This window comes from Prosopis cineraria, unplaced genomic scaffold (assembly GCF_029017545.1).
Source record: "Prosopis cineraria cultivar Desert tree isolate PC_DT_omini unplaced genomic scaffold, ASM2901754v1 PC15, whole genome shotgun sequence".
Taxonomy (NCBI): domain Eukaryota; kingdom Viridiplantae; phylum Streptophyta; class Magnoliopsida; order Fabales; family Fabaceae; genus Prosopis; species Prosopis cineraria.
In genome coordinates, this window is record NW_026555346.1 from 1,137,504 (window position 1) to 1,155,236 (window position 17,733).

A 17,733-nucleotide genomic window follows, 5' to 3' on the forward strand; every position below is an offset into this window, starting at 1 on the left:
CATTTGTTCAATGCATTACCTCCTCATAAAACCACGGCCGAGTTATGTCTCAATTACAGCCTGGAAAAAACCACAATTGACCTGAAAGAGATGTCACTTCTGTTTCAATGCCTTCAATTTTCCTCTTCCCTTCTCATACTCCCCCCCTCTTTTTGACTGACCCACAGAAAAGACCTTTGTACCAGAGTGCGAGTGTGCCCCGCGCAGAACTGTAAGGTTTCTGTTCCTTTTTCTTTTTGGGCCCTGCTGATTCTTTCTCCATGCAGACTTGCAGAGAGGACCCAGTCTGTTTAGAGAATAAGTTTATTTGACTTTGGGTTCAAAAGTGGATAACAAGGCATGGTGCTAGGCATCCATGACCCAACTTATTTCTTACTGTGCAGAACCAAATTCAGACTGCAAAATAAAAGTTGACATATCATTTTCTTGCTTGTCCTGGGCCTGAACCTGAAAGGATATCGCTGATTGCCGAATCAGTGTACAAGACACAAAATCATACAAGCAAAAAATAGTGTGAATCTCCTAGAATGAGATTATTATACGTTGTAAAATCCATAAAAAATAATAATGAGGTGAAAGGATTGCTGGGGAAACAGTAGAGGCATAGCAGAAAATTAGCAGCGACACAAGTGCTGGGGCTTGCTTGCAGCCAGAACGAGAGACCAGGACTGCGAAATAGACCCAATAATAGAAACATATTTCCGACTGAGGCAACCTCGCTCCCATGTGACCTCCTCAAGCTTGTGGTTTTAAACAGTTACCTTCCGGTGGGGTCATCCCCATTGTAAGACACGCCCAACAAAACTCAACTGGTTTAATGTGACTTTTTCATTTCCGCGTGATATGTTGGCAAAGTTGTTGAGAATATTTAATATGGGTCTCACGATGCAACTTGCATGGACTATGTTAAGTCAATCCTTTGGGGCCGCATGGCGTTCTCACAGGGCCTATCACGGTCTGCTCAGACTACGACCCATGTGGACCTTTTTTTCATTTGCCTTTGGGGTGACCCCATCATCACTCACCCACATGACTTCTGTTCTCGGTCTCAATTCAAAGTACCGCCAGAAAATTTCTCTTGCTCTCTTCACTTGCTTGATCAAACACGACAAACAGATATTTATAACTAACAGCTAGCTATCTGATGGTTTCTTTCACCATCGCCTCATCCACAACAATCACACTTGTCCTTAGAGAAGAGCACTTGCACACCTAGAGCGAATTATGCAAATGGTTGTTTGGATCTGCGTGCCAGGTATCTTTGAAAATCTACCACCTGAATCAGTCACGCGGCTGGGTTCAACGTCTACGTTATGAGGTTATCATTCACTGATCCAGAATGGGTTTTCCTTAATCAACTAGTCTTGCCATATGCATAACCTTTGTTTAATTGAAAAAAAAAAATTAATGTTGTTGACAGTAGTTCAAACATTATAATCAAATGATGGGCGTTGGACATGAAATAAATGAAAAATACTAGCTTTGTTTATGTACATATGTGTAAATTTGGTGGGGTGGATAAGGATTTGGTGCTTAGAATAAGTATTTTTTAAGGGAAAATAAGCTAGTTGTAATTGAGTGGGATCAGGTGCCATAATCGATACTCCCGACCACCATTTTTCGCCTTGCAAAATTTAACCCACTGCACGTTACATGTATCTAACATAAACAATAAATGGAAGGAGACACCAAACAAGCTGGGAGCCCAAATGCCTCAGCAACATCCAAACACTAGAAAGCACTTGAAACCAACCACTCCCCTAATTCTTGCACAAAACAGAAAGGCCACACCCTCCCTCCCTCCTTTCTCGTGCATCACAAAACTGACTCTCTCCCTCTCCCTCTCGCATTTTATTTTCTGCATATTAAGAAAATCCCCAACCACTCCTCTCCTGGAAACACCGATTCAAAATCTGAACCTTCATTCACAGCCTGCTTTTAAAACTATACCATAGCTCTCGCCAGCCCATGTATGTAGCTATGTAAAAGAAGGGTTTGATTGGGTTATAGTGTGCACAGGCCATTGCTGACATGAAAGCCAGAGATGCTATTCAGTACTGTTGACCATCCTTTCTCTTGTCCTTGTGACGAGAAAGATGCTTCCTTGAAAGTCCTCAACAAACTGCCTTGACCTCTCGAAAGGCCTGCTTCTGCCTTTTGTCGTCGGATCCAGCGAGGAAAGAAAAGCTATAAGAAAAAAGAACCCAAACCCTTCTTTCTCACCTTCCCATACTTACTTCCTCTTAACAAACTCCAAAATCCTTGAAACCTAAGCCTTAAAATCATCCACCCCAAGAAATTCTTCGTCAGGTAACAGAAGGTTACAAGGATTTCACCTCTTTCAGGTGACATTATACAATGTCTCTTCATCAACGTGCTCGCCGCCTTCTGCTGAACCATGGATCAAGCCCAACCCCACCAGATAGCATTTACAGGACGAGGGTGACTTATACAAGTGACGCTAATTTTGACACCAACATGGTGATTATATTAGCAGCCCTGCTCTGTGCATTAATATGTGCTTTGGGGCTGAATTCAATAGTACGATGCGCTCTCAGATGCAGCCGAAGGTTGGCTTTTGAGACAGCAGAAGAGGCGGCTGCTCGTTTAGCTGCAAAAGGGCTGAAGAAGAGTGCGCTGCGTCAGATACCTATAGCCGTGTGTGGTTCATCAGGAGCTGAAATTGCAGGCACAGATTGTCCAATTTGCCTAGGGGAGTTCGTGGACGGAGAGAAAGTGAGAGTGCTTCCAAAATGCAACCATGGATTCCATGTAAAGTGCATAGACACGTGGCTGCTTTCTCACTCCTCTTGCCCTACTTGCAGGCAGTCTCTTCACGAACCCACCGTTTCTAAGGCTGTATCTGTACCTGCGGAACAGGCTGCCTAATACCAAATTGCGAATATAAGACCATCTGACCGGAATTAATACGTCCATCAATGCTCGTTGTGTCTGAATTGTGGAACGTAGTGCTCTACGTAGGTTGAAGAAAGAGTTAGGCTCTGGCTAACAACTATTAAGAACTTGACCTGGCAAGGCACTCGACCTTTGGAATCCACACCCAGTAAGAGGAAGATTGTTTAAAGCTTGTGGTATTGGATATTTTTATGTTCAGAATGCACTTAGGAAATTGTATAGCAAAATTCAGTTCCTAGATGATGGTTTCTGAGGCCATTCGGTGTTTTGACATGATTTCTGTTTTACAAGAAAGGATTCTGAATCTTAGTTGTTACCTGTAAAAAGTTTGAAAAGCAAAGGAAGACATGCAATTCGATGGATGGCATTTTTGTTTCAGAGGAAAAAATGAACGTCAACACTACTAATATTTTATTAATGCAGATTCTGTTTAAATCACTGGCAGATTTAAGTTGATATTCTGTATGGGCATTCAGTTTAAGATCAGCAGCTTATGGATTGTAGAAAGCTGCGAGCAGCTCAATTCATAATGCCAATGCACAAGGCAGACAATTAGCATAAGCGATAGGGAGGGAGGCAAAAGCTATCAACTTTCCGTGTGGAAGGCGTTGCCACACTCTCTTCTCAATTTTAATTCGAAGCTTTTTTTCAGAAACCAAACACATGGTAGTTTCAGCTTCCGGTGGTTCGCTTCGTTTTGCATTCCATTATCAAAAGGTTCAGGCTTTGGGATTTTTTCTACCCCTTCACGAGCAGAGAACCTGCTTCCGGTCCCAAGGCATAATTAAAGAGAAAAGCCACCCGTTGATTTCACTTCACTTGTTAACCTGGGCCGGCTACTCACCAGCAACTTTTATCGGTAGAATCTGCAGAAAACGAAATTTCATGACGAACGAACGTGAAATTCTACGCTGTCATAGTGACTTTATTAGTACAATCGAAAATCTGGAGCGTATCTTTCTCTTAGTATTATAACCAATCCTCTTGAGCACCATTCGGATTCGCCCTCGTTTTAATCCACCGCCAAATAATTCTGATAAGCGTGACGAGATGATTGAAGGGCACAACAGATTCGTGCTGCGCAGGTTCGGGGAGCAACTCGGGAGACAGGAGGGATAGCTGGAAAATTGAGTTTCAGAACCAAAAAATAAGCCATGTGTACTCCCAATAATTGACGAGCCTACAGGTCTATCCCCAAAGTGAAAAACAGTCTTGTTGCTTTAACGCTAAGGAGAAGTGGGGGGATGGAAATCAAATAAAATAGAAAGTCGCTTGCAAAGTCTCTCGTTAGCCAAGGAACCGATAGTCCAGTACTGATCTACTGCTCAAGTCATTTTCGTTTATATCCTGTTTGATTTTGATGGGCAATTGGAGTACAAGAGCATACAGAACAGAACAGAATCGAGATTGATCTGCCCTAAACTTTGTTTGGCCCACCCTTTGAAAATGGAAATGTCATCCCAGCACTACCTGTGGATTTGGTTTGGGTAATGAAAATGGGGGGAGACGCCCTTTGAGAATAACAGCTAGTGATGGCATCATTCCTCATTTGACCATCGGCACTCACCACCGCCTCTCTTTTCGTCTTCTCGTACCCTTTTGATCGCTCCTTTTCCAATCCCAAGGTCGATTCAAATGATTTGTTCATACCGCGCCTCTCTTTTTTTTTTTTTTTAACTTGTCTTGAGCCTGCGAAAGATAGTCCTATTGCTGGAATACCGATGCGTTGGCCCATGTACTGATGATGTACAGCAACGTGCACATCAACTTGGCTGTTTAATACAAAAGAAGGGCTACCAAAAAGAAACTAATTGGTCAAACTGACAATCCTTCAAATCTTGACGGTGTCCATGCCAGATTCTATCGTAATCATTAGCATTCCGTGTGGTCATATTTCAGTCAGATAGCCTCGGCTTTTATTTACCAGGGCTTACAGTCTCCAGGACCAAGGTTTGAGGAATATGACAGAACCCACGAGGTTGGTCATGTTAGTTAAGTTCTCTGCAACAGGATGAAAACGGCTTTGTAAAATGGCCTGTTATTTCTGTCAATATTAACCGTCTCGGCCTCCAAGGCTACAAGCGAGATCCAAAAGACCAGGAAGCACAGAAAATTATTTGCTTTGAAGTTAGATATTCAGAAAGCCTATGACAGATTGACCTGGAACTTCATTAATAACATGCCAAAGTGATAGAATATTAAATTTTCTACGAATTGGAGTCGAATTCTTGTGCAAGTTGCTGCGCGTTTCCCTTTGCCTTTCTTCTATCAATTGTCTGCCCCCTCCATATTTATTCGTGTTTGTGCTGATCTTGCATGATTTGAGAAATCCAGATTACTTAAAGTCTAAAAAGCTGCCCCATCGTTTTATGAAAATCACGGCACGTGTTTTCACTCTGAAATATAAGTACAATGGGAAAAAAACCTTGCATTTGAACCAATGTATTTAAAACTAGACTTGTATTAAAGAATGATCAAACCAATAACATAATAATTAAATTAAAACAATTACATAGGTATGCAATAATTTAAATATAATAAATAAATATAAAATTGTTACTTAACTTAAAAATAAAATTAAATATTTTAAATTTATCATAACTTAACAAATTACATGATACAACATAATATTAAATGATTAAAAAAATTTTGATAAAAAATAAAAAAAAGTTTAATTTTTAAAATCAGATCCAGCTCCTGACTTGATTTCTGGTCTCACCTTGCCCAACCTGACTTAACTACCAAAACGATTTTTACATATTGATCGAATCAAAATCTGAACCGATTCAGTTTTTTAATCACTGATTTGAACAAGCCCCATGCAAAAATAAGTGCTCCTGGAGATATGATTGAAATTCAGTGAAAAAAGATAATTACATGAACGAAAATCTCACATTTGCACTCTTTTAGATGAGCGAAAGATTCATCTCAAATACTTCCTAGTCTCTCAACTATCGTATCGGCATCTAGCATCTGTTCGCTCAAATCTTTTTTTTTTTTAAATAATAAAGGAGGGAACTAGCCCAAAGTTAGAAAATCAAGGAGATCGGGAATTTAATCCCATAACTTCGCTCTCAATCATTGCCCATAAGAAGTTAGGGGCAGAATAAAAAATTCCAGAACCTGAAAAACCATGTTTAGCTAATATATCCACAGCACCGTTGGCTTCATAATACAATTTTAAAGCACGAATAAAATAATTTAGTGGAATTTTCTATTTAGCCTGTGACCATGTTTGAAAACAGTTCTCAATTAGAGATCCATTGGTTGGCTCGGTCCTATTTCCCCTAAGCCGAGGCATCCATGATCCAGTATTGGACCGGGCCCTTTATTGACCACAGCCCATGATTTTGCCTTCAATTCCATTTCTTCACCACGCGCAGGATGTCCCGACTCTTGAGAAGCCAGGCGCAAGCCTTTTGTGGCACCCTTTCGACTAGAAAGCCTTTCGGTAAAGTACATACTAATTAAAATAAGCAACGAGCACCATGGCAGTACAAGGAGAAATGGAGCCAAATCTAAAGGTTTCAAATGTGAATGATGGTTATAGAGACAATGGGTTGGATCAACTTGTGAGTGTGGATCCTAGGCTTAGTGAAGGTGAGGATATGATGGAATTAGTGGATATTTCTACACAACATAGTCTCGAGGCACGTAATTTGTCTACGAGTCCCGACACTTCCATGCACGAAGGTGATTCTACTAAGCTGGATGCGGTAAACCATGAGGTTGTTTTGAGCCCTAAAGCTCGCACACGTCTATCCGTGTTCAATGAATTTCTTATTTTGGAATAGCAGAGACACAGGTTCGAAATCTTTCCTAGGCTTGATTAGCGAAATTTCAAAGAAACATTCAGTAGACTTTATTGCTCTTGAAACTAGAGCTAATGGAGTTAAAGCTCCTCATTTGGCAAACCGGTTGGGATTTCGAAACTTTGAGATGGTGCGATCAAAGGGCTCTAGTGGTGGACTATGGGTTCGATGGAATGATGTGGCTGGGCGTTTTGAAGTTCCAGAAGCCCATGAACAGTTCATTCTTTTAAAAGTTAATATTGGTTGCATTGAGGCATTTTTTACAGCAGTTTATGCTAGCCTAAATCCCATCAAACGTTGAACCCTCTGGTCTAAGTTGAAGAAAATTAGCCAGACGTTGGTAGGCCCTTGGTGCATTGATGGAGATTTCAACAGCACCCTTTTCATGCGTGATAGAAAATCTGTGCATCATACCGGAGCTAGCATCGATAGAAACTTTTGTTGTTGGGCTAACGACCTTGGGCTTTCAGATTTGGGTTGCAAAGGTCTACATTTTACTTGGCATTGTGATAGGAGCGAGAGCCGGATTGATGGAGTTCTAGGTAATGGTTTATTTTTAAAACAATTTCCAAATGCTTCTGTTACTCATCTACCCTTTTTCAACTCTGATCGTCGGCCTTTATTGCTTCGTATGGTTGAAGAAGGAGACCGGATTAGAAATAAAGATCAACTATTTTGTTTTAACGCTTCCCGGGTGCTTCATTTAGATTTTGAAAGATTGATTCGTGAAAGTGATTGGATTGTTAATGTTCAATGTTTGGCTGATGCTGTCAGTAAATGGAGTTATGAAGTTTATGGGCATTTGGGTGGGAAGAAGCATCATTTGCTTAATAGACTTGAAGGCTTGCATAATTCTGTGGCTTATTGTTATAGTCCGAACTCTTTTGAAGCTTTCAGTATAAACTTTGACAGGAGTTTGAAGAAGTTATTTTGCAAGACGACCTTCTTTAGGCTCAAAAATCGAAATGTGATCGGTTTACGCTGGGTGATGGAAATTCTAAATATTTCCACGCACATGCGAATGCTAGAAGGAAAAGAAATAAAATTGAAGCTCTTCAGAATGGTAGTGGTGAGGGGGTTTATGACATGGAAGCAATCAAAGATATAGCTCTTTATTGTTTCCAGAATCTGTTTCGTGATGATACTGGCATAACTGTAGGTAACTCGCTAACTCTTCATCTTTGTCCTATTTCATATCCTTATCTTGCTAATGATTGTCTGCACGGAGTGGGAAACAATTTTATACGTAAGTTATAAATGTCCAATGTTCAATTATAAATGCCTTTACCAAATTGTAAAAGCATAGAATTTGCAATTAGAAATTATTTTGTAAATTTTATAAAACATCTAGATAATAAATTCTCTTTAGACCTAGGCGTAATTTTTCCTTTTATTTTCTGATTCTCACTCAAATTAATGTCATCCTGCTCCTTTGTTTGCCTCACATAAATTCAAACACAAAACAACCGTTGGCATGACCGCTTCTATATAAAATCTGACGCAATGAGCGTTAAAAATCAGAGACGTGTCCTCAAAAATTCATTAAATATTCATGTAGTATAGATGCTATTTTTAACAATTTTTTAAATAAAAAACTAAGAGTTTCCCGACATTTTTCAAACAACTGTCACGATCAGCTAATCAGGAAATAAGGCATCGTTGTAGCGTTGTTGACTCAATACATCTACAAGAAATGCATCAAGAAGCAGGATGGAATGCTGAGAGTCCGGGTTATGGCAGCGGCACAGAGAAGAGATTACCTACGAACAGACTCAACACGATATAGTGTAGCAAAATGAAGACACAGAAATGAGACAATAAAACGGTGCAAGTAGTATATTTATGAAGACGGATATATGTGTTTGCAGAACAACGTGGTAGGTGATAGAATTGAAACTCACACAGACCTAAGCAAGGGTTTGTCATGGCAACTGCATAAAATACTATCATGCTTTACCAACCATTCAAGAAGCGAACAAAACTCATCGAAGTGTCATAAGATTAACATTATTCAGAATTGCAGGGGGAAAGGGCATAGAAGGACAGAAATGGCGGGGAAAGGGTCATTGAGTACATCTCGCAGCACAAATCGGGAGTTCACTTGGACAACTCGGCTGAAAAAGTGGTGGCCAAAGATGTGGTGGTTGACGGGGACACAGCGCTCGAGCCACCCAGGTACCACCTCTTGATCGCATCCACCACATTGGCATTCTCTACCACAAACTTGGAGTCTTCCTTCCCCTCCAACGACACCACGATCTGCACACAACCCTATGCAAGTTAGAGAGAAGACCATCAATTTTGGCAACCAAAGTGCTCACTTATTCCTCGAATTCACTTACCTCAGCTGTTGGAGAATTTGCTGGGAAATAATAGGTGATGACAGAGTGTTTCTTGAAGTATTTGGACTGAAAAAACTCGACGACTTTTTCCAGAGCTTCCTCCTCCTCCTCCTCATACTTGTCCTCTGCTGCCAATCGATCCCTCACCGCCGTCTCTATCTGTGTTCCATACTGAGAACCCTTGATCTCCTTGATCACCACTATTCTGATAAATTTCTCCACCGGGGCTGCACCGACACCCACGAATTACACAGAGGTGTTTCATTTTATTTTTTTTAACCAGTTCTCGAAGCCTTGATACAGAATTGACCGAGACGAACACGTAATCAGGATTCTGATGACTTACCAGAGATGAGACAGGCGAAGAAATCATCGCTGTCTTCCAGCTCCTTTGCGGGTTTACCTTTCCATTGCTGCAAGTGATTCACTATGTCCGGCTCGAAATAAACTCCGATCGAGTAGAACTTCACTTGGAGGAAATGAATCTCCATGTCCGTGATCCCTGATCAAAACAGAGCAATGAAGCTGCAGTTAGGGCGACTCAATCTAGGGTTGAAATTGGGAGCGTTGACCTGCAAATCCCAGGAGAAAAAGAATTCACGAATTGCAAGGGAGACTAACCGTGACCGAGCAGAGAAAGGGGCTTGGCAGTAGTGATCTTGGAAGGATAAGAGATTTCATCGACCATCACCGTTTCACCCGTAGCAGCCACTGCGATTGAAAGTCACAAAAAAAGAAAGTTACATAAAAGAAAGAAACAATGGTTGGAAATCGATATGGTAAAGAAAGAGCAAGGGAAAGAGGAGTGTTACTAGCTAGTTGTGGTTGGAGCAGAAGACAGAGAGAGATGGTGAGCAACAAAAACAAAGAAGGAAGAAGGAAGGCAGACCTTATAAGGCAGTGTGTGAGACGAGTGAGTCGTCAAAATGGTAAAAGGTGGGTAGGTTGAGGGGTTTGATGCGCCGGTGAGATTATCATAAATTCCATTACTTTATCCTCCATTCTGCTTCAGGTCAAAAATCCTCCATTCTGCTATGCCCACGAGATCCTCCTTTTTACCGTCATTACTATGTTCCTCCAAAAATATTTCACCCCTGTTATTATTATTATTTAAGACTTGGATTGGATCTTTATCTTTTGTTGCCTTAATTAAATATTTGCTTCCGCTACTTGATCACACTTCTGGCATTAAATGGAAAATCAATAACCATAGCATTTACTATGATGCGTGTGTTTATGAATTGATGTATGATTGTTGACTCGGGTTCGTTCAATTTAGTTGGGTTTGAAATCCTGTGCAGCCTCCACAGCCACCGCCTGATTTGGTGGCACGAGCTCTACCCTTCCTTGTACCTACCCATCTATATATCCATAAACGCACACATCAAATTTTTTTTTTTTAATCAAAATGCCAACAATTACATCGTGCAAAAAATTAGGAAAGACAAAGATACAAAAATATTTATAAAGTTTTCTTCCAGAAACACCCATTATCTTTAAGTGAAAAATGATATAGCCCATAAATTAGCTTTAATGGATGCATCGATCTCCAACCTGTTAAAGATAATTGACATCAGTTGAAATTTTATTTTAAGCTGCACAATCCATATCAGGTGGTTGCCACATCGCCACCTCTTTCCTCCCTCGATCTCCACTCATTGCATCAGAGTCCCAAAACCAAACAAGGTTGGCCATCGTGAAACTGGCCAATATGATCAATGTGCCCATGTCCCTTAATGTCGTCGTCTGTCTCAACGTTCCCAACACCATTTGGCAGTCCAGCTCCAACGCTCCCTTCTCTGCACCATCTGGTAGTCCGGTCGGCTCTAACGCTCCCCTCTCCGTTTCTGATATTTTTTAACGCGTCCTTCCTTCCTACAACAACATCAAAAACCTCCAACACATCCTTCGCTTGTCCTATGCAGCTTATGTGCTCCAGTGCCACTACGTCCTTTTGAAATCTAGCACAATTACTATGTGCAATGAGAAAGGAGTTTAGCCTAGGGAGCTACTGACAGGGTTCATATACCTAAATACCCTGCACTCCTGTGCCCTGTTCATCTAGACAAGTTGATTTATATACCCCTCCCGAATGAGGAATCCCATTATCAGCTAATTAAATCTTGCCTGCGCAAGTCCCATGTTTCAAAGGATGTTGATATGAGAGCTCTTGCCCAGTAGAAGGGATGGTGAAGTAAGAAGAAGGAGAAATGGCAGGAGGAGAGAGAGATATTTGCAAAGGAGAAATGGCAGAAGGAGTTTAGGAGATGCCTAGGGAGCTACTGACAGGGTTCATATACCTAAACACCCTGCACTTCTGTGCCCTGTTCATCTAGACAAGTTGATTTATATACCCCTCCCGAATGAGGAATCCCATTATCAGCTAATTAAATCTTGCCTGCGCAAATCCCATGTTTCAAAGGATGTTGATATGAGGGCTCTTGCCAAGTAGAAGGGATGGTGAAGTAAGAAGAAGGAGAAATGGCAGGAGGAGAGAAATAGCAGGTGAAGTAAGAAGAAGGAGAAATAGCAACATTTGGAAGAGGTATTTGCAACGGAAGAACAGATGGTGAGAGGAGTGAAGGATTTGGAGGAAGACGACAGCTGGGCAAAATTTTTAGTCTATCTCAGCTAAAAATGGTCAAACCATTTGCTTAGATGTAGATTAACGCGCAACACCAGTTACCTTCAACGGTTAGAGACGGATGCACTTATTGAAGCTAATTTATGAATATTTTTTCACCATTCTTTACTTAAGTATGTTGAACACTCATGGAAGAAAATTTTATAGGTATTTTTGCACATATTTTCTGAACCAGGAATTACAAATAGGGACCAGGCTCTTGATGGATTTTGTGTTGATCAGAATATTCATCTTTATTTTCTTAATTGTTTGGGTTAAATAGGTCACAAAGCTAGTTGGGCAGAGCAACTAAAGGGTCTGGTCCAATACAAATAAAAGGGCTGGCCCCGAACTCAATAAAGGCCACAATGAGATAAAAATGCTGAAATCCCACTAGTTACAAACATTAGACCATTGGCATAAGAAGACATGATTGCGAGTAATTTCAAAATTCACGAACATCATGCCTGAGTATCTCGATGAAATAGGCTGATTATTAAAAATGGAGAATACGGAATAAAGATTATGCCATGAGTTTCGCAAGATCCTTAGTTCCTCAACAAAACATGCTAGGTCTTAAAAGAGAGGCTACCACCACTTTATCACTATAAATAAAAGATGGAGACACAAAAGAAAAACAATCAATACTTAATTAAAGACTCGCATTGTTACACCATTTTTAGTCTTTCCAATTAGTTTTATTTTCAATTTAGACTTGTAACTTCTCACATTTCAATTAAAAAAAAAATCAAACACTTATTCTACCAAAATTTTGTATATCTTTTACATTCGAGTGAACTATGGTAAGGGAGCTCCAGACCCTTTTGTTATTAATTGAGACCTAGCGTTTCTGACACGCCTAGTATTTGTTGTTCACCACTAATATTAATAATCATCTTTAATTTTTTTAATATCTAACTTAGGTTTTTCTGTGCTCAGTTTTTAATTTTTTGTAATATTTACACTTGACACAGTCCCAAAAAAACATGCACTAATTTGTTTAGCTTTTTTTTTTTTTACATTTGGAACTTTTTATTAAGTGAAAAGCTTTCTGCTAAAAAAGATTAAAAATGAGCACAGAAAAATAAAGTTAGTTGCTAAAAAATTCGGGGAAAATACGAGTACTGGAGAAATTTGAAGAAATGTATTGGAAAAAATAATAGTTCATCTTTGCTATGAGTGTTTTGATGGAATTATTGTAAAAGGAAAAGGAATGTGAATAAAACCAGAAAGAAAAAGAAGCGGGCCTTTAAGAAATGGTTGCTTATCCACAGTACAATTTTTGCTTGGTGTGTATGAATGGAGATGGAGCAGGGAAAAGAAGCCCGGAACATGAAAAAGAGACCTCGATGCCCTAAAACAAAATCAGAACATATTTCACCCTCGGATTCATGAACAAAGGGTGAATCATATGGCGTTTATATTTAAGAATTGAATCCAAATTGATGGGAGGGAGAGATGGGGGATGCCGGTGCAAAGGTTTGAAGTTTTACTGCATGAAGCTTGCATGTTTGAAGGGGGATTGCAGATAGGGGGAGGGAGAGAGCGTGTGTGCAAATTAAACTCAGACCCTGGACCTTCGCTGTCTTGGATCTCTGAATGTTGAGGGGAGAAGGGTGATCTGTGTGGTGATCTCTACCGTGTTTTTCTTTAGATCCACTGTGAGAAACAAAGAGGCAGGAGATGCCATGTTGTGTGGTCGCAATAACTGTATGTTTGCGTTCAAAATTCCGCAACTAAGGTTAGGATTGGCTAGAATTAAGAGGTTTGTAATTGTATGGTGATTCATGTTTTAATACCTCGTTTTCAAAAGTAAATTGAACAAATTAAAATTTATTTGTATGATTTAATTCAAAAATTAATTGAAATGTGCAATGAGAAAAAAAGCATAACTTTTATTATATATATTTTTGTGATTAATTTAATATTTTTAGAAAAAAATTAAATTTAAAATATCAATTTTATTTTTAAAAAGGTTGAGATAAAGTTTTAAAATAAATTGATAAATTAAAAAATATTACATTCATGTGTATATTATATGTTCTCTTAACAACAAATTCTCATTCAGGGAGAAAAAAAAACAAACGTCTCATTCACATTTTAACAATAATCAATTCACTTATTAACAAACCCTAAAAATTTAATTTGGTGATGGAGAGAAACAAATATTATGATTTAGTGAACGAGTTTTCATTAAAAAAAATAAGTTTCATTTCCATTATTAACAATTCCAAAAAAATAACTTGTTGGTAGAGAAAAAGAAATGTCATGTCTTCATAAAATAGTCCTCATTCAAGAAAAAATAAGTTATATTTTCATTCTAACAATAATCAATTCCTTTATTGATAACTATAAAATATTAATTTGATAGAGAAATTATTATAATCAAGTGAACAAGTCTTTATTTGAGAAAAAATAAATTTTATTTTTATTTTAATAACAATTAATTCTCCCACCACAACAAAAATACATCACAAGTAGTTTTATCTTTTCATAATAAATTTTAATTACATTTAAGTCTTTTGGTGCAATGTAATTTTAATATCAAAATCCTTTGACTTTGCAATGTAATTAATTGTTTCTAATGACCCTTGATTGTGATTTTTCTTATTTTTTGACCTTCTTCTCCTCACAATCTTTTAAATTAGTTACTATATTTTCACCCCCTAACTTTTCCTTGGCTTATACTCCTCTCCTCCATTCAAAATTACAAAAAAATTTTAATCAAATATCAACTCTTATTAATTAGTTAGTTTTCATTAAACTAATATCAATTTTGTCATATATTTACCCTTTTTAACAGGGTATTTTTAAAGTTAAAAATATAAATTTTTAAAAATATAATTCATTTAGTATAACTTTAAATCTATTACATTTAATCTTATTTATAAATCACTTCTAGTATGTTTAATTAGAATAAGAAAAACCTTAAACTTGATTAATTCTGTTTTAAAATTTAATACATTTTTACATTTATTCTTGACAAAAAATTTATTCTCAAAATTTTTCTTAACATTTAATAAGAGCGAAAATGTAAAGATGAACATAAAAAATAATAAAGTGTTCTTTAAATAAGATCAAAATTAATCTTCTATTTATCCTATAAATAAGTCAAGAGAAATATACAATTAATTATTATATATATGATCATTAATAAATCTGTAATGAGATCAGACATAACAGAGGAGTAATATTAAAAAATATGAATAATAAAATTTTATTTTTATTAAATTGCCTTATACTTTGAATAATAAAATATTTTTAAAATTACCTTATCAATTAGGATGGGTGGGACATTATATATGAGTTTGGGCTTTTCTTCACTTCCATTCTAAATACTAGTTTTTGTCCAGTCATGGGCTTAGGTCCCTTCATAGATTGCGATGCTCAACCCTTAATTTTTGCAGAACCATTATCTTTGCTGAAAAGAAAAAGTTTCGGAACGGCCAAATTCTTCCGGATACATGTAATCTTATTACAGACACGCGAAGCATTTCGTTTTCGTTAAATTGGATGGACGGGGCTTTACGATAATAAAGCAGCAGCAGACTGCAGAGGTTCATTTTTGAAATTGCTGGAAGTCCATCCGACGCGTTAATGTGCTGGCAATTAACCGCGAAAGTGACGACGTGGAGATCCACCTGGTCCAACGTGTCACGGCCTTTTGATTCTATTGGCCAAGGCTTTACTCGGAGCGAACGCCCGCGTTCGAAATGCATGCGCTTTTCGCGTGAATCCACGTGCCTCCCCACAAGAGCCCCTCCCACCAACCTGCGCCAATCTCGTCTTCGCTGCTTTACGTCACACGCCACCATCCCCTCATTATTGCACGCGTTCATTCTCCCTACCCTTCCTTTACTCCAACCAATCTCCGTCTTCCATTTAATTATAACCGCGTCGAATCATTACCGATCCAGGATCTACGCGCCTTCGAGGCTTCAACATTCTAACACTTCTACGGATCAAAACCTCGTTAGGAAAACGTCGCACCGTAACCGAGTAGGTTCGGCCACACAGAAAAAAAGACCCCCTCTCCTAAAGCAAAGGAATTCTGTTATTGGGATTTTTGGGAGTTGGCGCACGCTTTAACAAATCTGAGAAACGTTAGAAGTGTGACTTCGAATCTCCAACTCCGTCTGTTATATATGACGGTGACAATGGAAACGAGGAGTCTCCTCCTATCTTGATCGTCCTATATGCAATTCATCCTTTTTTTTCATTTTAATTTAAAGCTTCACAGCATCCATCACATGATCACAATCCCTGCCTTTCTTCCAGCCTGCTGCTTCCTCTTCACTTTCTTCTCCTGACTAATAACACAACTCCTTTTTCCCCCCGCTGATTGTCGGTTAAGATCCTAGTCGGACTCGCTCGTCCTCAATCCCAGTAGATGGCGTCGGCCACAATCGGCATCGGCAACAACATCTTTGTCGGGGATCACGTGGGGAAACGGGAAATCAAGAATAGGTGTAATGATCAGTTGGTGGTGATCGGCCATCAGAGCCGCTCGAGAGGAATACGGAAGGCGAGGATGTCGACCACCACGGCGAGTGTGGCACCGATTTGGAAGTACGAGGGAGGAGGAAAAGATAAGGATCGCAGAAATGACGCCGTTGATGTGCACGAGAGGCTGGACGGATGGATGAAGGATTCAGTGGTGGAGATCGTGAAGAATTTAAGGGAAGCGCCGCTGTTAGTACAGGTGTATCCTAAGAAGAATGCTAACGGCGGCGAGGCGACGGCACTGAGGACGGAGAAGGCAGAGGTGGATGATTGGCCGGGGGTGGTGCAGAAATGGGAAACAGGAGAGGCGCCATTGCCGGAAGGGGTCATATTGGTGGAGGAGTTGGGGGATGAAGGGAAAGAAGGGAAGGAGAGGACGACGAAGGCATGGGGGGTTGTGGTTCAGGGGAGGGGGGTGGGAAGCGGGCCCATATGTTACTTGCTGAAGACGAGTCGGGTCAAATCGGGTCCTGGGATGAGCCCGTTCTGCACCTATTACTGCTTAGTCCGAGTGAAGAGTTTCAGGGAAACCGTGGAATCGCAGCTCAAGAATTGTTGGCTCTTACCGGGCCAGGACTCCTGATGGTTACCGGTTCTGGAATTGATTTGAAAGATTGTGCAAATTCTGAAGATCATTATTATTATTGCATCTTTAAGGCCTGAAGTCTGTTAACTTGTATACAGTCAATCCAAGTGAAATTGTGCATGCCATCATTAATCTTGAGTAGTAATATTAACAACCATTGATTTCGATGTTTCAAAGATGTAAGTATTCTCAGTCCATCAATGTTTTTATTGATTTCGATGTATAAATTTTGTTATTTTTTTAACTACACACTAATAAAGTAATATTGTGTTGTTTTGCCAAGAGAAAAAGTAATATTGTATTGGTACCCAATAAAAGATGAAGATTCATTCCACTTAAATGTCTGTTGCAGTTGAAGTTACGGGCAACCACTGCTTTGGAAGATACTCGTTTTAGGGGTATATCTATTCTTTGGTAAAAGTGACGTGTAGAAATTCGTAAAACTTAAAATGGTCTGCAGGAATATAAAATATACTAGATAGGAGTAGATTGTTTGGGATGAGAGAGATAAGTTTTTTAATTAATGAGAGGGCAAGTAGAAGTAAGTTTTGAAATTATTGAGTAATTGACTGCCACTTACTAATGTTCATGCAAGTGGCAGTCAATTATTGCACCCATGGCTGCAATTTTGAGACCCAATGATTTGAGAAGCCTCGTGAAATTATTCGTTACGGAATATGAAATGTAAGTCATGCATTCTGAAATGATGTAGTACATGTAATTATTACATGAATTATATGAATATGTGAATATGAATATGAAAGTAGGGTAGATGATATTGATGCTGATTCATCAGATTCAGACTTTCCAGTCATTTTTTATTAGCGAGCCAATTTATTGATCGTATAAATTAGAACCCGTTCGGTTATCAGACTATTCTCTTTATCCTGGACGACTAAATTGAGTTTTTTTTTTTTTTTGGCATTGGCAATTGAAAGTTTTATAAGCAGT

At 39.0% G+C, this 17,733-nt stretch overlaps 2 protein-coding genes and 1 pseudogene across 2 annotated transcripts; 2 read left to right on the plus strand and 1 right to left on the minus strand.

Moving 5' to 3' along the window:
- The first annotated feature begins 1,590 nt into the window (after positions 1-1,590).
- Positions 1,591-3,278, plus strand: LOC129294189 (RING-H2 finger protein ATL74-like; annotated as a pseudogene).
- Positions 3,279-8,538: 5,260 nt separating this feature from the next.
- LOC129294132 (chalcone isomerase-like protein 2) lies at positions 8,539-10,014 on the minus strand. The gene is made up of 5 exons (XM_054932272.1): positions 9,883-10,014; positions 9,692-9,781; positions 9,417-9,572; positions 9,071-9,297; positions 8,539-8,987 (listed from the first exon to the last, which is right to left on the minus strand). Coding segments are annotated over exons 1-5 (636 nt in total). The 5' UTR covers positions 9,884-10,014; the 3' UTR covers positions 8,539-8,825.
- A 5,757-nt stretch (positions 10,015-15,771) lies between these two features.
- On the plus strand, positions 15,772-16,958 carry LOC129294086 (uncharacterized). The gene has a single exon (XM_054932200.1). The coding sequence runs from the start codon at positions 16,084-16,086 to the stop codon at positions 16,777-16,779; it is 696 nt and encodes a 231-aa protein (XP_054788175.1). The 5' UTR covers positions 15,772-16,083; the 3' UTR covers positions 16,780-16,958.
- Positions 16,959-17,733: the final 775 nt, after the last annotated feature.

Excerpts from the sequence above, each read along its gene's own strand:
- LOC129294132 (XM_054932272.1), bottom strand. Across the intron at positions 9,573-9,691 it reads CCTTTCTCTGCTCGGTCACG|GGATCACGGACATGGAGATT; the intron begins GTTAGTCTCCCT and ends TGTTTTGATCAG. Across the intron at positions 9,298-9,416 it reads CTTCGCCTGTCTCATCTCTG|CCCCGGTGGAGAAATTTATC; the intron begins GTAAGTCATCAG and ends GTGTCGGTGCAG.
- LOC129294086 (XM_054932200.1), top strand. The coding sequence starts at position 16,084 with ATGGCGTCGGCCACAATCGGCATCGGCAACAACATCTTTGTCGGGGAT.